Genomic DNA, 24,934 nt, shown 5'->3' on the forward strand with positions numbered 1-24,934 from the left:
TATATATCTACGCACATGAGAGAGACTGACAGAGAGAGATCATATCTGCACATCTATGACAGTTCCCATACAGGAATGGTCTACAGCGCAATGCCCTGGCAGGATGTATCAAACTTATACAAAATACTAATATGATCAAATGTCCATTTTACAAATGTACATTAAGAGGAATTGTGGAAATGTACACGGGAAAAGTGACACAGTAAACTACTTCTTGTGATAAATGTCATTCATTTACAGTACAAATCTGAAAATGTTGTCTAACTCTTTAGCTGCCTTTACTAAAAATGTATATTTTTTTTAATTTACCAATTAGCGGCTTGGATAGTGGATGGGATGGATGATATTTCAACATTCTTCATCTAATTCATTTGAATTTGTTGGCACCTTTTTGTGTTTATGTTGGCACGTGTATTATCTTTGCTACTTTAGAGATACATGTTATATTTACCACTGTGTGTGTAAATACATATACACCAATATATATATAATATAATGTGTGCCATAGAATATCTGTAAATAAATTATTTTTGCCAGCAAAAGCCCTTTCACAGTTGTGTTTGGTTTATTTTGTAATTTCTTGGTTTCACATAAGACAAAAATAGTAGCATCAAAGTCACCATTCTCTTTAACATGTTTCATTTCATGTTACAGTATGTGCTTGGTGAAACCGACCCATGTTCTACCGCTGAATACTAAAGAACTTAAAAAGCCAGACACAAACCTTTTCTCAACTGAAAGAAGAGAGTCTTCCGGTACTCTTTCTTTTGGTAGGTCTGGTTCCTGTATATTAACACAGAACACAGTATCACGCGAGTCATGAAAGATCAGTCGAAATGCTCCAAAATGGCTGGCAATGCGGGGAACTCTGCTTTGAAAACGGCTGGCAGTAAATGAGTTAATGACCACAACTACCAATGAACGTGCTTGACCCTGGTCAGCGGTCCCAGCTCTTGACATAATGACCTTTGGACAGCAATTTGCCATTACAGCCAATGACCACATGAGTGCGTCTATGTGCGGCTGCTGGTCCCCGTCTCGCGCATTAGCCAGAGTGTGCGCGAGCATGTGTGTGGGAGTGTTCACACAGCGGTGGTCTGCTTAATGCTGTGGAAGCTGACTCGCGTCGGGGACGTGGGGATGGACATGGCCCGCGCCACTCGCACCCGCAGGGCGTGATTGTCTTGCCAGCGGTGCCAGCGTTTCCTCACTGCAGAGCGAACCTGCGGCGACAAAGTGAAAAACAAACAGGTGTTCGTCTATTTAACAGAGTAACTTTAAAGCCAAATGTTGGATGACATCAACTCACTTTTTTTGAACTGCAGTACTTTTAAGCTTCTTGTCACATTAAATTATTTTCCGTTCAACAGAATTAGATTTTTTTTGTTGTATTTCAACCGCTTTAATAAGTCAAAAGAAGTAAAAAAATAAAAATACAAAAATCTGTTTTAAGTACACAGTAGTAGAATATGTAGAGTAAATTGTTTATTTAAAAACATGCAACTCAAAACAGATTTTTTTAGGACAATTGATTGCCTCAATAAAAATGAGTGAAACTAACTTAATAGGTTCAAAATTATTCTGCAAATGATATTTTTTTTCTGATCTCCCCAAACAATGCAAATGACACGATTTTCAAGTCCTCAAGTTTCAATGTACAATTTGAATGTTTTTGAACAAATTCCCCAATGATAACTTACAACGTAGAACCGTACGAAATGAATGAAAACGTTGAATTTGTATCATTTTAAAAATTTTAAAGTTAAAAAAACGAGATTATTTTATGATCAAAATAGATGCCAGACATGATGCTATATCATGATCCTGTCTTGATCGTGTTTCAGCTCCAGCTGGAGTGAAGGGCCTTTCCCTCCAAGAGGCACACCTGTGTCACGCTCCCGAATCAAGCCTTGCCATGTATTTAAGGACTGCCGAGATACCTCGTGATTGTCGGATTATTTGGCCTTGCTCACGACTCTGTCTCCAAGTGCTTCATTTTCTTGACGTTCTTGACATGTTTTCCCTCATAGCCTTGCCACGTTCATTGTATTTTTGTTGTTGTAAGTATTTTTCCTTAGGCGTAGAAAAAAAAGTAGTGTGTTTCCGGTAACCGACCGACCAAGAATTTCTCCGTCGAAAAAAGTGAAAAGAAAAAAAAAGAAAAAAAACTGCGGTCGGCATTTTTTTCAAACAACCCTCTACATTTTTGTGTAGAGGGTTTACATCGGTGCAAACTCTCGCGATATTCACGTTGAGCGCGTGCGTCGTTTGCCCTGTTGTCTGTCAACAACATTGAAACATGGCGGCGGCCGCGATCTCCGACGACAGTTTAAACCGCGTTTTCTGTGTTACAGTCGCATGCTCGCACCGTAATGTTAAGAAAATAGCATCCATTGATGTATCGAAAAAATTCAGCTATTTGATGAACACCACGAGCCGAGTAAAAACCGAGGGCGGAGGAGGACGGCGGCGGAGGCGGCGGCGCGCCCCGGCCCCCCGAGTCCGGAGCGGGGAGAAAACTAAATAGGTAGCGGCGGGTTCAATGTCTTCTTGTTTTATGTTTTATGGTTATTTCTTTTAAATTTTTGATGGGGAAAAAAAAAATGATAAAAAAAAAAAAAAAAAAAAACCTTTGTCCGACCTACCGACCCTATGCTGAAATTTCATGTTACCGGAAACACACTATCTTTTTTGTTTGGCCTTATGTATTCTAGGTGTATGTTTGTGTATTGGATTCTCTTGCCCTTTGAATTGAGAAGCAATTGATGTTTTTCTTGCTCCTTGCCTTTTGCAAGCGTTTTTGGTTTGTTCACGCCTTTCTCTTGTTCTTTGTTACCCCCGTCCTTAGTTGTACTTTGTCGGTCTTGCTTTTCTGTAAATAAATATATTTTGGTTCTAAGCCTCTTGTCTCTGTCTACGCTTGTGGAATCCTTGCTCTGTCCGGAATCCTTCCGGACACGTGACATTATACGGGTATATTTTACATATTTTAACAAGCACTTAGGCTAGATTCATTTTTGTAATTGCAAAACACCAAATGTAATTAGAAGCACATTAGCATTTTTGCTTGCTTAGCACACAACAATGGCAGCCAATGTTGGAGGTGTATCAAAATAGGCACACAGGAGTTGATCGTTCAGCTCTCCGCACTGATTAGCGAGCAGTCACAGAGTATTTGATTAATGGCAGCAAGCTTGTAAATGCACCCAGGACAGCATGAGAGGCGAGAGAGAGATGCAACTCAATTAGCGTTTGATCGCATGAAACGACCTCATGAAAATGCATCAGGAGATATTAGCACCAATTGTGTTTTTCTTCATGAAAGCCACGTCACACATGATTGGGTCTAACATGCTTTGGATAAATAAAGAAATAGAGCAGGGATTTGAGACTGTTAGTAAATATTTGATTTCAGGTGGATCTTCTTTTGACAAAAGAATGAATGAATGAATGAATGAATATGCTCTACTCACCTCCCCGTTAAGGAAGCAGTAGAAGACAGACACAAAGAAGCCCTGCGGAAGAGCACACATCAGCGCCATACGGTGTAATCACGGCGCAATTAGATCACACGAACGACATAATGACACATCATTGCTCTCGGTAGACTGAAAGACATTCACATGCAGCAAATGGCGTGAACCTCAACATGACACTTGAGTGTTCATGAGGCTTACAGTATAGCTTCCAAGAACTCCACCATTTCTTCACACCTGTGTGTCTTCCATTTTTCATGTCTGGCTGTTCCTTTGAAGTATCTGTGCAGAAATAGCTAACATTTTTGGATCTAAGTTTTATCCTATACCAGTTTTATGTGTATACCATTTTTAGGTGAAAGTGTTTACATCACAAGTCGCTGGTGGTGTAGTGGTACACTCCCCTGACTTGTGCGCAGGCAGCGTGGGATCGGTTTCCACTCAGTGACAGTGTGGATGCGGGAGTGAATGGTCGTTTGTCTCTATATGTGCTCTGCGACTGTTCAGAGTGTGGTCTGCCTTCCACCTGAAGTCAGCTGGGATAGGCTCCAGCAACTCCAGTATCAGGATAAGCGTGTTGAAAATGAATGGATGGATGTTTATATCACACCCATTTGTTTTCACTTCACACCTGTGATTACTGTTAGATATGTTTTCTATACTATTTATATACTATTTTGTGTGTGTATACACACACACACACACACACACACACACACACACACACACGCACACACACACACACACACACACGTGCGGGTATGAAGTTCATGTATACTCTATATAGCTACGTATACAGTTTTTGGTGTGTGTATGTAAATATACATTTTATATATACACACACACACACACACACACACACACACACACACATACATTTTAGAGTTCTTTTCAAGATCCTATTACCGGTATTTGTTTTCAAATCTTTAAATATCCTCGCACCACCTTACCTCTCTGAGCTCATCCACCCCTATACGTATACCTGCCTGGCACCTCAGGTCGGCGGACCAGACATTATTAGAAGTACCAAGTACTAAACAGAGGCTCAGAGGGGATCGAGCCTTTTCCGTTGCTGGTGCCTCTCTCTGGAATGACCTCCCACTGAACATTCGGCAAGCCCCCTCGCTGCCCATCTTTAAAACCCATCTCAAAACTCATTTGTATTCTTTGGCATTTGACTCAGATTTGATCTTAGTTTTACTGTTTGGTGCTTTCTACCATTTTTGTACTGATTTATTGCTTTACTGTTGTATATGTTAGTTGCTCCATGTACAGCACTTTGTATGCAGCGATGGCTGTTTGAAAGTGCTCTATAAATACAGTTGAGTTGAGAGAGTTGAGTATACATTCAGGAAGAAATGATACTGAAAGCAGGACCCAGAAAAGTATGCTTATCAAACGTAGCATGAATAACAACTACAATAACTTGTTTTTTGTGCTTATGTTGATTGGTGTGATTGTGATTCAATAAAAATCATGGGCTGAACAGCCTCCTAGAAAAGTTCCAACGATTGTATTCCGAAAATAAGTGCATTATTTGAAGATAGCGGGTGGAGAAATAGCCCCAGGAGAACAATCATGCCCACACGGCCGACTTATTTGTGACAGCTGAGAGCGCAAAACAGCGTGGGGATGTCGACCGTCCTCTCATCTTCCTCCCCCGCCGAAAAGACCGGCCGGAGGAAAAAAGTTTCAACAAGAGATATGAAGGCAGTCGGCGTGAGTCCCGCGTCGCCTGCATCGTCCGTGTCATCCGCTTACCTGGAACGACTGCAGGAAGGAGTTGAAATAGACAAAGACGATTTGCGAGATGTCGTCCCCGCCCGGGTTGACGAAGAAGAGCATGTAGGTGATGCCCAGCAGAGGAAGCAAAACCAACGTGGCCTTCACGGCCTTTCTGCAGAGGGAGCAGCAAGGCCAAGAAGAAATATGAAATTTAGAGATAGAACACAATAAATTGTTCGGTCAAACTTTGTAATTTGCGCGGGTGGTCTGGATAAATAAAGGATTATTCGGGACTTGTTTTCGATTTTTGCATTTACTTCGCATTCTCCAGTGTTTTTGGTGTGTGCATGCATGTGCACGTGTGGGTACCTTACATTTGTGTGTCAAACTTTTCAGTGGACCGTATATGCCTGATGCTGGATCTGCTAGAGTAGACCAGGGGTGTCAAATTCATTTTTGTCGCGCCCCACATTGTAGTTACGGTTTCCCTTGGAGGGCAGTTATGAATTTTGGGGAAACCATATAAATGTTTAATCCCCTCCACATATTACATACACAGCACACAGAAAATTTATGAACAATTAGTTTTAAAATCAGAAGTCAAGAATAATAACTGTTATTGTGGTTTACATATGACAATATTAAATTTTGGTTTTGACTTTAGAAAGCATCACGGAACTTGACATTTTTGATTTGCTTTCGCGGGCCACATAAAATGATGCGGCGGGCCAGATCTGGCCCCTGGGCCTTGACTTTGACACCTGTGTGCTAGAGGGTAAACGTTTCAAAGTAGGGTCACAATTTGTAATTGCTGCCATCTTTATTTTGAAATACCATGCCTTTATTTTGAAAATGAATCCTGGAAGTTTCGTGTTAACGAAACTCCATACGCTGTGCGCAGAAACACTTGCCGTAGCGGCATTTGCCATGCGTGTTGCTTACTTTTTCCATCATCATCCATCATAGTTTTGCCAAAGCCGAGTGAATATACAAAATTAATGTAATAAGTTAATTGAAGCATGACATTTTTGACAAAAGAATTATTTCTGGGAGAAGATTGCCGTTGGTTGAAAGCAGGCCAAAGTGGTCAGTACTACTTCGTATTGTCTAACGTGATTAGCTTTGACGCTAAGCAAAGCTATCTTTATCGTAAATGTAATGTTTTTTTATGTTGTATTTCTGAACTTTTAGTTCTACCTTATGTTGCGGTGCAAAAAACATCCGTAAAAGGAACTGGAGTCTTGCATCTAGTCAATGGGCGGCATACAATTTTGGACAGCATTATGGATCTGATTTATGATGGATGCAACTTTCAGAATGTGTGACCTCAGGTTTCTAAATAGGGTTTCAAATGAGGGTTAGGGTTTCCAAGAATGGTTTCAAACTAGTGTTAGGATTTCCAAGTAGGGTTGGCTTTTCCAAATAGGTTTTTCCCACTAGAGTTAGGGTGTCCAAGTAGGGTTTCAAACCATTTTTGTGGTTTTCAAAGTAGTGTTTCCAGGGTAGGGTTAGTGTTTCCAAGTGGGGTTTCCAGCTAGGGTTAGCGTTTCCATCTGGGATTAGGGTTTCCAAGCAGTGTTACAAATAATAGGGTTGGGGTTTCCAAGTAGGATTTCTAAATAGGGTGAGGGTTTCAAGTAGGGCTTCAAACTAGGAAGTTGGTTATGAATTAGGGTTACAAAATGAAGTTGGTGTTTTAAATGAGGGTTTTAAATTAGGTTTAGAGTTCTGGAGTAGGGTTTCAAACTTGGAGTATGCTTTGAAATTATAGTTTCAAACTGTTGCTTCAGTTTCCGATTAGGATTTCAAAATAATGTTTGGGTTTCAAAGTTTGCTTTCAAACTAGGGGTAGGGTTTTAAATTGGTGTTTGGGTGTCAAAAGAAGGTCTGGGTACGATGAAGTTTAAAAAAAAATGGGGAAAAAAGTAACAAGAAAAGCACACAGAATTAGAATTTTTCTTTCATAATAATAATAATAATATATAATAACAAATTTTAATAAAACCACACAACAAATTTCCATAAATACATGTTAAAAATGATAAAAATAAAAGTACTTGTTTTTATTCAATGGAATTAATTTCCCATAAATGTATTGCAACAAAAGCCAGTAAAAAATAAAAAATAGCAAAGAACGTTTTTATGTGATGCTGTTTATTTCTTACTTTGTTACTGCTTTGAGGTGTGGCATCTGATGTCAATATATGAGTCATCCTTCCCTTCTGCAAGATTTGAGCGTGAGTGCGGGCGCATGCGCAAATGTGTGTGTGTGTGTGTGTGTGTGTGTGTGTGTGTGTGTGTGTGTGTGTGTGTGTGTGTGTGTGTGTGTGTGTGTATATGGGGGAGGGGGTGTGGTGTGTGTGTGTGTGTGTGTGTGTGTGTGTGTGTGTGTGTGTGTGTGTGTGTGGGTGTGTGTATACATGGGTGAAGGCGAAGAGCTGCTCAGCAAATTGTGGTCAACAACAAATCAGTGATCTGACAACAAGGCACTCAGACAGATTGACACATGATCACATTAACACAGCCAGCACCGATGCAACATCAAATGTGACATTTTCCTTTCTAAAAATAGTCCACTGCTGACGTGTCTTTAAATGAAAACTAATGTGCTTCCAGATGGCGAGCAGCTCAACTCCCCCTCGTGAGACGAGCTCGCCTAATGAAGCACGATTAATATCAATAATGCATCCCGGAGCTACATGCAACAAGAGATCTGGTGAAAATAAACGCACCGTCTAATGTGCGCATTAAAGGATACATTTGCGGAGACTGAAAAGGTCTTATGAGAAAAAAAAAAACAGATCTTGAAATGACATTCAATTTTCTTGAATTGAATCTCATCGACTGCACAGAGAGGAAGCGCTTAAACGTGAAAGCAGCGATTGAGAAGCACCAGTGAATGTGTGCCGCCGCCATCCAGGATTGTGGTACTTTACAAAAGAAGGCGAAGAAAAAGCCTGCTCACCTGTACTGGATGGTTTCTGAGGTCGTCGACGCCCTTAGTTTGGTCATCAGGATTCGGACGATATTGAAGAGGAAAACAAAGTTTATCTAGAACAGAAAGATAGCAAATCAAAAAGCGAAATGATGTGTTGGAGACTTTGCTCCACCCATATTATAAGGCATCAGCAAAAAAACAAACAAACAAACAAAAAAAAAAACGCTTTGTAAATTAGCATCACTTACATTACTTCCGTGAAATAACCAAACACAACAAATGTACAATGCAGAGTCTTGCAGTGATGCTGACCAGTAGCACAAGAATGACAGGCCCTTGGTAAATGTAGTCGATGTATTTGCCGGGGTCCTTCCCGAACCAGCATCTGTTGAGGGGAAGCACGCAGTGAACGGCAAGCCAATACACTTCAATGACTGAGCTTGAATTTGGATTTACTGTCACAATATCAATAGAAAATACCGATGTTGAATTTCTCAGATTTGGTTTCGTTTTTTTTTTTTTTTTCATTTTCCGTTCAATGTACTAAAAGCTAAACAAATTATGTTCACTCATTCAACCACCTACTTTTCATTTTCATAATACAGCTTCCCAATGCTCCAGGCTATTATGATGGGACACGGTATACCTGAAAAGGAAGGAGGATTTCAAGTGACTGAATTCAAGATCATAAATAACCGTATCATAAATAACATTTCACGAGATCAACTTGTGGCCAACATAAAATGTTTTCAGCCAATGTTTTCGGTAATATTGGAATATTCTTAACTGACACACAAGTAATGAGGTGCTCGGCAGGCACTAGGCACTTGTTGGTGTTTTAATGACCCTTTTTTTCAGCAATTAACTCATTCAAAGAATCAAAAGCAAAGAGTTCATTTGATTTGACATTAAAGCACCACATTGGACAACAATTGCGAGAGCAGAGTAAAATACAAGCATGTGCAATGTCCAACAACAACAACAACGAAAACGATCAGTCTGCAAATACAAACATGCCCACATGTGCAAAAGGCAAATGAGCACCTTACAGAAGGATGAATGCCCGTATAGCAAAAATTCCCAAAAGATTAAAAAAAAAAAAAAAACATCATCATCTCCAAAACTCTTAAACTTTGAAATCGAATGACAGAAATGAAATTCTACTTGACTTTGGTCAAGTAGAATTTTGTGTACAATTTTATGTACCTGTACTAGTTAGATATGAAAGAATGCTTGTGGGTATAAATAAGCCTCATCAAGCGAGAAAGACTGCCTGTTCCATGTGTTCCCTTTTTGATCTGACAGCCCTGCGAATTTGACTAATACATGGAAAAAAATTAATAAACTCATTGCCTTCAATTTGCATCAATCGCAGTGACATTAGCTCTGCCATGAAGAGCAGCAAAAAAAAAAAAAAAAAGCAACTAAAAACACTTCATATTTAACGGGCTCATTTGAGACCATTTGTTTAAAAAGAGAGACAAAGATCTTTTTGGTTTTTTTTGTACACCCTTTTGTTTATTAAACAGTAAAGAGCAAATTGTTGCCCTGTTGTTTTGTGTTCAAGACTCATCGTTGCTCTGGCCTCAAAGGTGTTTTGTCTTTGTGAAGTAACACCAACATGAATTTCTTTGTAAATGTAATATCGTAATGTAATATTGTATCAGTTATTTTATTTGGTCATTCAAATTATGGAAATGCATTGAATTTCATTCAAATAAATGAACAGAAATTAACAATTATAAAGTACATATATTCTCTCTATATGTTTTAATGAGTTCTCAAAATAAACGTCTAGTGTGTCTGGTAAAATTATGTCTTTTATAAAACTAAAATATTTGTATTAATAGGACAAAAATATATCAAAAAAAATTATTGCATCTGTATAGATCCCCTCTAAAAATAATTTCTCACTGTTTTCCCCCCTCCTTTCTTTAAAATTCATTATGTGTATTTCTATCATGAATAAAAATTATTTTAAAAAGAGATAAGAGTGACTTACATAAATTGCAAAAATGCTCTGGAGCTGTTTTTGTAATGACGAGCTGACCTTCCATCAAACCATGTTACGTTTTTATCTAATTGCCTTGGTCATTAACATTTTTATAGCATCAAGTATTGGTGAAGGGCGCAAAAAAAAAAAACAAAAAAACTTTTCCAAAGCGAGGACCCACATGCACAATTAGAGCATGACTGGAATTTTTTTCCCAAAACTACACTGCTGATCACTATTAAAAGTAATGACAGTGCTGGATGCTATGACAAAGGAGGAATTGAAATTTAACGAGGTCCCTCCCTCGCCTGAACATAAATGTAGGTCACTTCTCCATTGAACTCAGCTATTCGTTTCTTGGGGCACAATCTCATCGAGTTGATTCTCAGTGCCGATGAGCTAGCATCTGTCTTATCTGCACCGTCACATTTACCCCCCCGCTCCCCACTCCGACTCATTCTATAGCCAGCGAGAATACGCATAACTAGCCATGACATCAACAGAAAGAATGTCAGACTTCTTTTCAAGGACGCGTCCGACAATGTTTACGTGTGCATTTCGTATGCCTGGAGGGAAAACGCGCTGAGATGCTGGTGCTCCCGGAAAAAACAATGCGACGCGAGTGCAAACCGTAGTGACATTTTCCGCGTGGCTCTCGGATGAAATAAAGACCTGGAGGATGAAATGACACAAGTACTCAAAGTACAGTGGAAGCTCCAAAGCCTGACACCTTCAAAAAGTGTGATGAAGGACCATAGAGCAGGAAAATGGAAACACCCCGACGGCAGTTACATGGAAATCACGCAAAGCTACACAGTGTCACGACTGTAACACTGTCTGTTATAGATATTAAAAACCAAAAAAAAAAGGAACCATGGATCGCATTCCTCAAATAGGTTGCAAACCAGGAAAAAAGAAATAAATACTTGGTCGATAATTGCGATTGACTGACCGTATCTGACAACACTGCAGACGTGGCGTTATTCTGCTGCACACTAATGGGCAGGTGAAGCTAGCGGAGCCGTACATTAGCCGAAAGCTACTTGAGGCTAACTGCAATCACTACTAGTCTTAATAGATTGATTTCAGCGCTGTGGAACAAAAGCAGAGGCATAAAGTGAAGTTTTACTGCCAGGTTAACCGTCTATTCATTATCCGAGCTGTTGATCCTCACGAGGGTCGTGGGCGTGCTGGAATCTAAGTAATCCACTGCTTAACTGCTGCTTTACACGGTCAATATGTAACAAAAATATTAAAAACATTAACCTGACGACATGGAAAATTATCTTGCGTATTAAAAATTTCAACGGCACGGTGCAGGATTGGTGAGCACGTCTGGCTCACAATGCCGAGGTCCAGGGTTCAAATTCGGGCCCTGGCCTTCCTGTGTGGAGTTTGCACGTTCTCACCCTGCCTTTGTGGGTTTTCTCCAGGTGCTGCGGTTTCGTCCCACATCCTAAAAACATGCATGGTAGGTTGATTGAAGGCTCTAAATTGTCCCCTGAGGTGTGACTGTGAGCGCGATTGGTCGTTTGTGTGCCCTGTGATAGGCTGGCAACCAGTTCAGTGTGTATCGTGCCTACTGCCCAGAAGACAGCTGGGAGAGGCTTCAGCATGCCAGCGACCTTCGTGAAGATAAGCAGCTCGGATAACGGATGGATGGATGGATTAAAGAGAGTCTTTTCTATTTGATGTTATTAAACACCTGGGAAATATGATTAGTTGTGAAAAAAAAATCAAATCAAAACTGTGCCTCATTCACTTTGTATTTATCAGTTGTCGACATTGCAATCCGCAAAGGGATGGCCACTAATCGCCATGGCAACCCAGTAAACACCATCTGCAAATGAGCAGCGGCACGCCCTCACAAGGAAGAGCAAAAGGTCATGAATTATATATTTTTTTCGTATGAGAACATGACACGCACCAGTAATTTGGCATCGTTCTACGCAACCTTTTCAAACAAAAAGCAGAGATACACGTACGGGAATAACATGCGTGGGATATGCACTTACACCAGCCGATGCAGAGGAAGACCCACTTGCGCAGCTTATCGGTGGAGTAGGTCATCACGATGGCCGTGTGCAGGTAGCAGCCCTCCACGAACATCCAGAAGAAGTTGGTGACCACAAAGTAGTTGTATATGGTGGTCATCAGGCGACACCAAGGCTGCCATAAGGTAAAGACATCACGAGCACATTGATTCAGTCAAACACAGTGCAGCCACCGAGCAACGCTTACCTCGTTGCTCTCGTGGATGTTGTGGTCAATGAGCTGTAGCAGGAACCACATGACGTTTCTCAGGATGAAGGTGGTAATTAAGTTCCAGTGGATGATGTTGCGCAAACACCGAATGCTCCTAAGGAGGAAAGATGGTGGATGAGTTATGTGTCCTGGCTGGTCTGTGATTGCCCTGGAAAAGCTGGACGAAGCGGCTGGGGAGATGGAAGTCTGGGCTTCCCAGCTAAATTTGCTGCTCCCGCAACCCGACTCCAGATAAGTGGAAGAAAAAAAATGAGTTGGATGGATAGATGCAAAAAATGTAATAGTTTCCAACCTTCTGGTAACTGTCACGAATGATTATTTGATGCCATAGTGACAAGACAGAAACAAGATTGCGGTCGTCAGCACTTGTGACTCAATGCCACTTGGTGAACGACTCATTATCCCGGTGTTGCAAAAGATGCCACCTGTATTCTGTTGTAAGATCATTTGCAACATGTGCTTGTTTTTTTTTTCCTTCCAGGCTTTCATTTGCCACAGTTTTGTTTCTTTAGCACTATGTATATTACTGGCGAACCTGAACAATAACGTTCGAGATGGGATATTTACTTTGTGCATTTTGGGCCCACATCCAAGCAGATTTCACACCAGTACAAGCAGCTGCCATCTTTTGATATCCCCACCTCATATTGATTATTTCAGCCTTTAATCGCAGTCAGCTGCTCGCTACGAACAGTGCAGCTGAGGCCCACTCTGTCCTAGCAAGTGTAGGTGTATGTTTCAAGTTGGACATGCAAAGAATCACAAAGGCTCCGGTGAAGGGGAGAAGAGGGCAAACATTCATCATAAACGGCACATATGCATACGGTGCAGAGCTGCCGTAATCTATTCAGTTGACATGAACGACCTTTTGACAACGAATCGAGGAAATAGGAGAAGAATGTTCCAGAACCTCTGCTGCTTTGAGATGGCATGCATCGCACATAGGAATGTTTGCACACTATTTCTGTACTCGCCTTAAGCACAGGAAGAGGATGAAGGCTACTAATAGCGCCCCCACAGAGATGCAGTGGCCCAGGTAGTTGATGATCAGCGCTATCTTGTAATGCACTGGATACATTCTCTGAAAGACAACATGCAAAACACCCACAAACACACAGATTACATTCCGACAATATATCACCATTTCTTTTTGATAAAATGAAATAGAATAAAACACTCTTGCCGCATTTCAACAGTGCAGCTCAGCATCCGGTTAGCAGACATTCTGGCTCACAATATGCTTTTGGCAGGATGTCACACTCACTAACACATTTGAAACAGGATCACGCGAACATAAATACCAGTGTAGAATAAATCCATCCATCCATTATGGGAACCGCTTATCCTCACAAGGGTCTTTTTGGAGCCTATCCCAGGCGGCTTCGGGCAGTAGGCGGGGTACAACCTCAACTGGTTGCCGGCCAATGTATATAATAAAATGAACTAAAATAAAATAATATGAAATAAACATAAGCAAAAGGAAAGCGTGTGTATTGGCATCACACTCTGGCTAGGGGATATCTTGGCTCGCCATATGCTATTGAAACAACGTCAAACACATTTGAAATCGCATCATGTGAACATAAATGCCAGCGTAGAGTAAATAAACAGAACTAAATAAATGAACAGGTTAAATAAACAAAAACATAAAGGGAAAGCGTGTGTAGTTGCATCGCACTGGCTCATGAGCACCTTGGCTAGCAACGTGCTACTGGCGGGACGTCAAACTTGAAAAACATTTGAATCACAGTGTATAGTAAACAGAACTGAAGAACATGAAACTAAATAAACATATAAGCAAAGGGAAAACATGTGCAGTCGCATCATTTTATTCCACAGTGAAATACAACGACGTCTTTCCTTGCAATATTGCTTTTGGCAGAGCATCAAATAACGCAACTTGCTAACTTATTTGAAATGGCATCACACTGTTGTAAATGTCAACAGATAATAAAGTAAAATGACATTTAACAAAATATATAAGGTGACAGACACCCACACATTCACTCTGTAAATATAAAACACTTTAGCCTTGACAGAAGATTATTCTTGCAATTTTTTTGCTTTGGCTAGCAAGCAGGATGACTGGTTCAGTTCTGTTTGTGCTGTTTGACAAGAAGCACCGAGTAAAGGTGTCGACTGCTATGCCAGCTTCTCTTGCCAGCTAGCCATCGGCTGTCTGCTGCCATTGGGTTAGTCGTAATACTACAGTTGTAAATGTTATTGTTAAATGTTGTCGGAGAACAAGGAAAATCAACAAATTCAATAATAGGGTCGGCTGCCTTGCTGCAACATTTGCCGATTACCATGACCTAAATGTCTGGGCATAAGAAAAAAAGAATAACACAGTTATTAGCAATTACTTTGGTGTTTTTCTATTTGATATTAGAGAGTAAGTTAAAGGTGATTTGGCCAATCATGCTATTAAGCTAACAATATATGTGCCACTCCTCTTTTATTTTTGTCACACTCCTGAAAATACGTCACTAAGCCTCTATATCCAAGCTTGTTATCAGGCAATTTTAGTACAAGGAGGGAAAGCAAATGCCATTGACACACTTCAAATGTCTTAGGATGTCGAAATTTGTCTGAGGAAAAATGGAGCAAGAGCCAAAAATATACTTGAATAGGGAGATGCGACGAGCAATTGGGCCACAAGTTACAGTCAGTCTTCTGCTTTGCCTGCAGGCTTCAACTCATCCAGGCACTGATATTGTACTTGCAGACGGGCGTAGGCGTCCAGAAACAAAACGTCTCAAGGGTTTAATTGAGCGACACCAAATACAAATGCAGTTCCTTTTGGTGGCAATTCAAAAATCTAGAAAAGAAAAAAAAACACTTACCTTTTCCTCTAACATGGGAACACAGTTTGAATAATTGCTTTTTAGCGCCCATGTGCCGTTTTCGGTGCATTCTCTGTATGCACTCCCTGAAAAGAGACAACAATAGAATGACTTCAGACAAATAAGACATCACGATGTGCGCTTCATCTAGCTGCTAGAATGACTTCAGACAAATAAGACATCACGATGTGCGCTTCATCTAGCTGCTATTTGCATTCAGATGGCCAAATTTCTTTCGTCAGAGTCACTTAAGCGAGTCGTTACTTGCTAGAAGGAGATGCCGTTTACACCACCGAAGTGGCATGAAAGCTCAGCGCCATGGTCAAAGTTTAGCACGACATTCTGCCTGATTCTACATGGAATAGCAACTCCACAATGTTTTTGTATTTCCCATTTGCCAGTAAGACATGCAAATCCTCTCTCTGAGACACAGCATATCTTTTAAACCCTGCGTTCCATTATATACTCCCAGTGGATTTTATTTTTAATGCAGTATGCAAGTCTTCACGGGCACTTGGCTCTTTAGCTCTTAAAACCGTGGCGGGGGCCATTAGATCTGCCAAGCCATGCAAATCAAAAAACAAATGAAAGCTACGAGCTGCGATAATTGGGTCTTTGCATCACTTTTTAATGATAAATACTCAAATTGGTGGTCAAAATTTCTTGACTTTCAATGAAAAGAAGACAGAGGTGATACTGTTTGGTCCCAGTGGCCCTTGTACACCCCATCCTGTCGACTTGGGCCTCCTGTCTCCTTATCTTAAGTCAACAGTCTCAAAAAAAAAGGACAAGGAATTAATGAAATGAGGACGAGGTTGCGGGGAGCAAACGCTTGCACAAAAGTCCGCAGCTAACTCGATTGGCTCCTGAAATCATTCACGACGAGGCCGCTGCCTTTGAAAGGACACGATAAGAGAAGAAGAGTGCAGTGTGAGTATGTGACCTTTGACTCGATTATACATCCTAAAACCAGTTTGTTTCTTCAAATTCTCCTTTGCTACTCTATGTTTTTCCACATCACAGTGCTATTTTTCTTCAATCGAACCAGACATTATTAGAAGTACCAAGAACTAAACGGAGGCTCAGCGGGGATCGAGACTTTTCTGTTGCTGGTCCCTCTCTCTGAATGACCTCCCACTGAACATTCGGCAAGCCTCCTCGCTGCCCATCTTCAAAACCCGCCTCAAAACTCACTTGTATTCTTTGGCATTTGACTCAGCATGACTCAGATTTGTTCTTGGTTTTGCGGTTCGGTGCTTTCTACCATCTTTATTACCGATTTGCTTTACTGTTTGTTGTGTATGTTGAATTGCTCCATGTACGGCACTTTGTATGCAGCGATGGCTGTTTGAAAGTGCTCTATAAATACAGTTGAGTTGAGTTGAGAAAGACCTTTCATTTGTCTCTGACAAAAGGCAGAACAGTCACTCTGTAAGAGAGCATTCAACACAAGTGCAAAATAAAACTGACAACTCACCGAGTTTTAGTCTATGTACAAAATAAATTGAAGTGCAAAATAATCTAAGTTCAACTATTAACTGTTAAGCATAACACTATAGTTGGAAAATACTCCAGAAAAAAAAAAAGTCAACTGGTATTGTTAATCTATATGTCGATCGGGTGTTGCTGGATAAAAATGAGTGGTCTTTCGATTGATGTGCATTACAGTCCATTTGGCTAGTAGTTAATAGAAAATCGTTTCTAGGCTTTTTATTTGCGATATAGAATTCGAAAGCTGTCATGTCTGTCTTGATTGCGTTCCAGTTCCAGCTGGAGTGAAGGGCGGTTACCTCCAGCAGGTGCACCTGTGCCTCGTTACCCCATCAAGCTTGGCTGGGTATTGAAGGACTCTGATTTCTGCTATTCCTTGTCGGATTATCGACCTTGCTTGCTGTTATGCTTCAAGTATTATTTTCTAGCCTTCACGATACAATTCATAGTCGCTATCGCTTTTTCATAGATTCTCATTTGTAAGTATTTTATTTTACAATTACTCTTGATTGTTTTTGTGTTATTGGATTTTTTACATTTTGTTTTGCATGTACTCTGTGTTCTATTTAATCTTGCCTTTGCAAGCGCTTTTGGTTTCATGCATTGTTTATTCCTGGCTCTTTGTGACCAGCGATTTTAGTTTATACTTTGTTAATGCGATTTTATTTAATAAACATTTTTGTAATCGTGCATTATTCGGTTCGGTGTGAACCTAACAAAAAGCATAGATTAAATCATCACTAGCTATGGACTTTTTGACCTCCGAAATTTGATTCACTGACGTGCCGATGATTTTTCGTATTTAAATTTTTTTTATCAGCGAAGGACATTCAAAGAACTTCTTTTCATAGGCAGAAGAAGGTGAAAACGAATGATCTTTTCCTAATAGCCACCTGGAATAAAAAGAAGAAAACTTGGCCAAAAAAAAAAAGAAAAACAGCCAACACTACGAAAACATCGGAAATGTAACATGGACTCCTCATGGTGATATGTGTTAAGTTCGCAACCCAGGGGAACCTCACTCCATTCACTTACCCATCATACTGCAGAAACTGTTTCCAAATTGTCCTACACCAAACTTTGCTGTCTGTGCTCCCTCCCCGTTACTTCCAGTAATCACGAAACAAAAGGAAACTCTGCATTTCCTCATAGACGGGCTGGGACATGTATTAATTAAACTGCAGATTGGGGGTGGCTTTTATAAAGTGAGAGGCCTTTAATTGGACAAATGCAGTTCTTAGAACAAAAACATCCTCAGCTCAACAGTAGGCTTGCAGGAGCCTGATGACAATCCTCATCATTTCAATCGACTGTGTTGCAGCAGGGAGAGATGGAAAGCAGCTGTCGAGGACCGAAGTTTGAGAGCCCTGCAGTCATGCATATACCCAGCACTTCGAAGCCGATTTTTTTTTTTTTTACTCTAGTTTATATTCAGAACCTGGAAAGTTGGAAAATTATCCGCTTCCGGGGATCTGAATACATTTTGTGGAAGGACAGACTACAGCGAATGTAGTTATTTTTGAAAACAGAAGAAAAGCTGCCCCATTTGTGTAGCGGGATAAAGGAAGACGGCAGTTAAAAGTCAGTGGTGCGTACCTCTCAGCGCAGTACACGGGCGGAAATTACAAGCAGGACCACTGAGGCGCTCGACTGAGTGGAACGTGTCGCCTGTGGCGTAGAGCGCGCGCATGAGAGAAAAGGCATTGTTGTCAAACGTACAGGACGATCTCATAGGCCCCGTGTGTGGCTTCCTTGAGGATACACAGCAGAGTTGGAGCAGATGTGTGGTGACAAAACACATCCCATGTTTCCATGTTTTCCCTTTTTTCCCCCCCCCCATGTGTAACGCTGAGATTCTGGACTGATACAAAAAAATGCTACGAGAATGACATGGAGAAGTACTACAATGAGATCCAAGAAGCATGAGGTTGCCTCAGTGAAAGGTCAGACACAATGTTTTCCTTTCTTGCATGGAGCACAACACGGAAAGTCCCCATGCTCTAGCAAAAAAATAAAATAAAATGTTTAAAAATCCAAAACGGCTCAGCTTCTGGCGAGCGTATGCCATGCACAGCAAAATTATTTTGCCAGTACGTCGAACTTGATGACTCTTTTGAAATGTGAGCATCGTTGCAAAACAACTAGCCCACCCACCCTATTCAAATGCAGCATCCGGTGGCATTTAAAGTAGCCTCTCTTGGAATCATCAGAGGCAGCCTCACAAATAAATGCCAATTCTTGTTTTTATTGCATAATAAATTGCGTTGCTTAAACTGTTGGTGTTATCCTCTGCCGCCTCGGTTATTTCTTTAAGACACACGGCACGATTACAACTATTGATGTTGTACTTCAGAAGCTTTCCTTACCAGGAGAATTTACTGCAACTAATTCGGCATTTTTATGTTTCATTCAATCTGTTCCCCTTTCTTGAAAAGAGAGGCTGATTTATCTTTTGCATTTGCGTTCCCTTAGTGTAGTGGTGTCAGTCTTGTTTTCATCTTGGGGCGACAGGCGAAACCAGTCGACGACTCTTAATGTCAAGTTGAAGTCGAATCAGTCATTGACGTTAATAGCATTTTTTTTTTGTAGCCTGCGGTGCCCACTCTTTTTAGTGCAACGGTTCAGCTTTATGTAAAGACATGCAAAGAAGCAAATTAATGAAATGGATCAAATTTACTCGTCCCCCTTATGATGAATGTATAAATGTACATCATAGCTTTTTGTAAGACCAAACTTTGTGCCCCCCGGGCCCCCCAAAAAAATTGAAGCATTTCTCTGCTTGACTGTTTCTATTTGACATGTGCTTTTATTGCATTTGAGGAGAGACAAGCAAGTGGTCTCCTTTTTGGTCAAATATTTCCACATGTTAGGAGCATATGGCCCAAGCCATGCTGCGAGTGTTATTACGAAACTGCCAGTGTCGAAAAACGATGGTGGTTGCATGATAAATGAAGTTCTCATTAGCACAGTTGTTGTCTGCGAATTGTTGGACAAGGATGGCGCTTTATTTCACACCACAACCAGTCGGGTATTTCTGACCGTGGCCTTGTTTGACTTTTCTAAGGCTAGCGGCGATTTGACTAGCGGAAGCTAGTGACCCGAGCTAAAGATCACAACCAGTGTATTTTTAGTACTCTCATACTCACGCAGACATGTGAAAATTGTGTCTGTTGCACAGAGCGTTATAAACCGGTGATGGCAGCAGAGAGACCAATCGAAACTTATCTGTAAATTGGCTGAGTGGAAGATGAGGTATGGATTAGTCACCTTCAAGTTCTATATGTCGACTAGTCAACAATGGAGTTAGTGTCATGTATGGCTCACCCGGGGGCTCCGCGACAATGGCGAAACCATATAAAAGCAATGTAATTGCAAGGGTGGGGGGGAGACATTAAGATAAGATAAGATAAAATAAGAAAATAAATCCTTTATTAGTCTCGCCTGGTCTCAGGGAAGGGCACCAGCTTGCCCCAAAGCGCTGGCATTTTGTTTTCAGACGACGCAAATAACTGTTTTCATCTACTTGTGCATGTGTGGCCAGTAAATATACCCATTTTAAAAAAATGATTCCTAAATCCTTGCAAACGGGCATTAACCCGAAAAGAAGAAGGTCGCACAACGCACGTGAGATCAGGGGGTTGCGTGAATGAGCATTGTGACTAGCTAATGTGTGAAAAGAGCGTCTTGGGGCTATCAGGAAACAAACCTTCAACTTGTTTTGTGGCAAAAAAAAAAATGGCATGAAATTGTCAGGAGCAGCAGCTGCATCGTATTACAGGGAAAATCGGTATAAATGTGACATTCGAGATGAAATAAAAATGGTAATTTATCATATTATATGAAGCATATACAGGGCCAGTGCCAGCTCTGGCAGGGCCACCACGACATGGTTAATGGTTGCCACTCCAAATGGCTTCATGTAGGACCCCAGCCCAACCAGTCAGCCATAAACTGCACATTGCAATACAACAAGCTGCACGCGTCTGACATGGTGACATGAAAACGAACACCAAAGTGAGCCTTGAAGTTGTCAGGAGCTAATTTTAGAGTCAGGCTGCGCTTCCCAGAGTTGTGGGCTTCTGCAGGCGACTATCACACCACGTTTGTGAAAGCAAGCAGAGATGGTGTTGAAACACAAGTGGGGGAGGAGTGCGAGCGCTTCAGCTGACGCACGGCTAATTCCCTGGCACTGGTGCGAGGAAAATGCATTTCTAACCATCTGCGCACCACGCATGAAAAAGCACTACTCCAGCTATATGATTCTTTTGGCAACACTTTTCACAAGTCATTCCTAGTGCAGCGCGGGGATGCTCAGGTGTCCGTCCTACACTGGCATCGATGTGAAGCGCCGTCGCCGGCTCTTTCATGAGCTGCCAACATATCGCACCTCCTCCGCGTTTCGTCCTTTCGCACCGCCGCAGGACGCGAACTCATGCAAACGCAACTTGTTATCCATGCATATTTATCGCGAAAGGCAGGAAGCAAATACTGTTTCTAGTGTGAAAACATATTTAGACATTCTGTTATCCGATATTACAAAACCGGCAAAACTATATTTACCCATAAGACACTCCTGAGCATTGTGGTGGTTAGAACACATCATGACATACTAGTGGACGAAATATCTTGAGAAACTGCACATGAAGGATGAAAAACTTGAATCTGAACTAAAATGCTGTGGAATTGATTGAATTGATCAAATGTAGACGACTTTGCAAATGTGTCATCTGTCCTCGATGGTATAATGCCCAAAAGCATGGCAGTATTTTAAAACAAAGTGAAGTAAGCTCAGAAACCTTCGACTTCCGTACAATGTGATTTTTTTTTTTTCAAGTTGATTCTCTGCTTCATGATGCTTTCTGTACAATGTGATTTTTTTTTTCAAGTTGATTCTCTGCTTCATGATGCTGAGTTACAAGCTTCAAATAGACCACCGCTAAAGCAAAGCAGAAAGAAAAACCCCGAAGCAATTAGGGTACTGTAATGTGCTCGCATGTGGGCAAGCAGAGCCACGGTCACCGATGCACTTGCGGCCATTTATTGAATGGGACAAATAGTCAAACACACAGACACTCAACGAGAAAAGGACAAGGAATTAATGAAATGAGGACGAAGTTGCGGGGAGCAAACGCTTGCACAAAAGTCTGCAGCTAACTCGATTGGCTCCTGAAATCATTCACGACGAGGCCGCTGCCTTTGAAAGGACACGATAAGAGAAGAAGAGTGCAGTGTGAGTATGTGACCTTTGACTCGATTATACATCCTAAAACCAGTTTGTTTCTTCAAATTCTCCTTTGCTACTCTATGTTTTTCCACATCACAGTGCTATTTTTCTTCAATTTAAAGAGTGGAACAAGATTTTCTTCTGGTGGATGGGGGGCTGTAGCAGATGAATGACATTTCTTTTTATTTTAATGGGAATACAATGTTGCCTTGAGATACGCGTTTAATTCCATCCATCCATTTTCCAATCTGCTTTATCCTCACAAAGGTCGCGGGGGTTGCTGGAGACTATCCCAGCTGTCTTCAGGCAGTAGGCAGGGGGACACCCTGAACCGGTTGCCAGCCAATCGCAGGGCACACAGAGAAGAGCAAACATTCGCGCTCACACTCACACCTCAGGACAATTTAGTGTCTTCAATCAGCCTGCCATGCATGTTTTTGCAATGTGGGAGGAAACTGGTGTACCCAGAGAAAACCCACACAGGAATGGGGAGAACATGCAAACTCCACACAGGAAGGCCGGAGCCGGAATCAAACCTGGTACCTCTGAACTGTAAGGTCGATGCGCTACCCACTGGGCCACCGGGCCGCCCGCGTTTAATTCATCTCCCGTAATTAATCCAATACAGTGAAACGCCTCTACAACGAAACCTACACGGGTAAAAATACCCCCTAGTGTGAAAACATCTAATCTTAACACCATTTCCACTCTCCTGCCCCCCAGACAACGAAAAAAAAACCCTGTTGCGTTACAGTGAAACTCCTCTACAACGAAATCGTGTTTGCGGCAAGAAATTTTTCACAACAGGGGGTTTTTCACTGTAGCAAATTTGGTCTCAGATGTAAGCACACACACACACCCACACACAAACATATGTGTACACGCACACAAACGTATGTGTACTCTATTTTTATTCCAATAGTGCATAAGTATGAGCATACACTTATTTGACACTTCATATTGTCAGTGTAGAAAGAAAAAAAGGTAAAGAAATTGCGAAATTTACAATCAGCATTCACTTTCACTTACATCAATTTCTTGGATCATGTCATTTATTTTGCTTGCTCCGTCTTTCATTTTGATCACTTTTAACCTCTCTTCCAGCATCAGAGCTCTTCTTGTCTTAGCTGCTTGACATCCAAAGGTCCTTTTGTAGCCATTTTAGCATTATAACGTCCACGCTCGTCTGAATCTAACAATAACAAATACTTCTGGACCCGGTGGCTTTTCTTTCCACCATCTCACTGTCTCTACCTAACCCTAACCCAAGACAGCGTTGCTCAGCTGATGTTCATGCAATGAACTTTTAAACCAACCACACCTCGTAGTTCTAAATGGCCACAGTTAGCTTTCGAAGGCTAAAAACATTACGCTAACTGGAGCGCTAATGAGAGAGAAGCGCTCCAGTTAGGTCCCTCTTGGCAATGGCAGAGCAGCTATGAGTTTGTTGAGTCCAGGAAACTCGCAGCTGTGACCGAAATAAACATTGTTCACTATGTAAACCAGTGTGGTGTTTGCTGTTGCCGTTTCCGAACGAACCGGTATCTTTTATTTTGAAGTTGTGTTTATTTCCTGTACGTACAGGTACGTAAGGCAATGGGCGCCATTGAATTTATGTTGCAAGAAGGTGACAGTGCTATATCCTCCAAAATGTCACCTAAAAAAAGAAAGGTAGATGCAGAATGCAGGGTTTTCAACAAAACATGGACTGCAGGGTATTTATTTCCTGAAGTCAGAGGCAAAGCGGTATGTTTGGTTTGTGGAGACCAGATTGCCGTGTTTAAGGATTACAATTTGAGTCGTCATTACGAGACAAAACATGCAGAAAATTATAAAAACGTGACTGATGCTGAAATGGCGCGGATATCGGAAGATTTCGTAGCTAAGCTACAAAAGCAGCAAGGGTTTTTTACCAAGCTTCGCGAGTCCAGGAATGCAGCAACCACGGCCAGCTTTGTGATATCCCACAAAATCGCTAAAAACAGTAAGCCGTTTACGGAGGGGGAATTCGTCAAAGAATGCTTGGTGGACTCTGCAGCATTAATATGTCCGGAAAAAAAAGAAGCATTTGAGAAAGTCCCGCTGTCCAGGCGAACCGTGACGAGACGGATCGAGGACATTGCGGGAAATCTGGAGCTGCAGCTGCAACGCAAAGTTGCAGATTTTGACTTTTTCTCCTTGGCTTTGGATGAGAGCTGTGATGTCCGGGATACAGCCCAATTACTTGCATTTGTCCGTGGATTAACGGACTTCACGATTACGGAGGAGCTGGCAGCAATGCGCCCACTGAAGGGAACAACGACAGGGAGCGACCTGTTCACCGAGGTAAACGCGTGCATGGACACATTGGGACTGAAATGGGACAGACTGGTGGGAGTCACAACGGACGGTTGTCCAAATCTAACGGGGAAAAATGTAGGACTGTTGAAACGTATGCAAGATAAAGTCACTGAAATCAATGCAGATCAGAAACTGGTATTTTTGCATTGTATTTTACATCAGCATGTGTTGTGCAAGTCAGTGATTAAAATTAATCATGTAATTGATGTTGTAACTAAAATAGTAAACTTCATCAGGGCACGAGCATTGAATCACAGGCAGTTTGTTGCACTTTTAGAGGAACACCAGACTGAACATAATGACATCAGCTACCACACAGCTGTCCGATGGCTCAGCCTGGGCAAAGTGCTCAAAAGAGTTTGGGATTTGAAATCAGAGATCCGAGAGTTTTGTGAAATAAAAGGCAAAGATATCCCACAGCTCTCTGATGAGGACTGGATGTCAGATTTTGCATTTGCTGTGGATGTGACTGCACTGATGACTACACTGAACACCCAACTGCAAGGCAAGGGCCTTTTTGTCCATGAAATGCACAAACCGGTGAAGGCTTTTATGACAAAATTACAGTTTCTTACAAGGCAACTGGAGAGCAACAACCTCACTCACATGCAAACCCTGAAAGAAGTCACACCATCAGCT

The 24,934-nt window shown here is 41.4% G+C and overlaps 1 protein-coding gene across 3 annotated transcripts in view; it reads right to left on the reverse strand.

Annotated features, from left to right (window-relative positions):
• Nucleotides 1-543: 543 nt before the first annotated feature.
• Nucleotides 544-24,934, reverse strand: part of LOC109521366 (corticotropin-releasing factor receptor 2) — a 98,982-nt gene continuing 74,591 nt past the window's right edge. For 2 of the 3 annotated variants that reach the window (XM_019879201.1, XM_019879200.1), the window contains exons 3-12: nucleotides 15,241-15,326; nucleotides 13,372-13,478; nucleotides 12,374-12,491; nucleotides 12,148-12,301; nucleotides 8,725-8,785; nucleotides 8,452-8,524; nucleotides 8,167-8,252; nucleotides 5,238-5,373; nucleotides 3,474-3,515; nucleotides 544-1,223 (exon numbers count right to left, since the gene is read on the reverse strand). In XM_019879201.1, coding sequence (XP_019734760.1) covers nucleotides 1,083-1,223; nucleotides 3,474-3,515; nucleotides 5,238-5,373; nucleotides 8,167-8,252; nucleotides 8,452-8,524; nucleotides 8,725-8,785; nucleotides 12,148-12,301; nucleotides 12,374-12,491; nucleotides 13,372-13,478; nucleotides 15,241-15,326 — 1,004 coding nt within the window. In that variant the 3' untranslated portion in view covers nucleotides 544-1,082. Of the gene's footprint in view, nucleotides 1,224-3,473; nucleotides 3,516-4,823; nucleotides 5,128-5,237; nucleotides 5,374-8,166; nucleotides 8,253-8,451; nucleotides 8,525-8,724; nucleotides 8,786-12,147; nucleotides 12,302-12,373; nucleotides 12,492-13,371; nucleotides 13,479-15,240; nucleotides 15,327-24,934 lie in introns of those variants that run through there. The other variant, XM_019879202.1, reaches the window with a different exon arrangement.

Source organism: Hippocampus comes, unplaced genomic scaffold, assembly GCF_001891065.2.
Source record: "Hippocampus comes isolate QL1 unplaced genomic scaffold, H_comes_QL1_v1.1 scaffold85, whole genome shotgun sequence".
In the NCBI taxonomy this organism is placed as follows: Eukaryota; Metazoa; Chordata; class Actinopteri; order Syngnathiformes; family Syngnathidae; genus Hippocampus; species Hippocampus comes.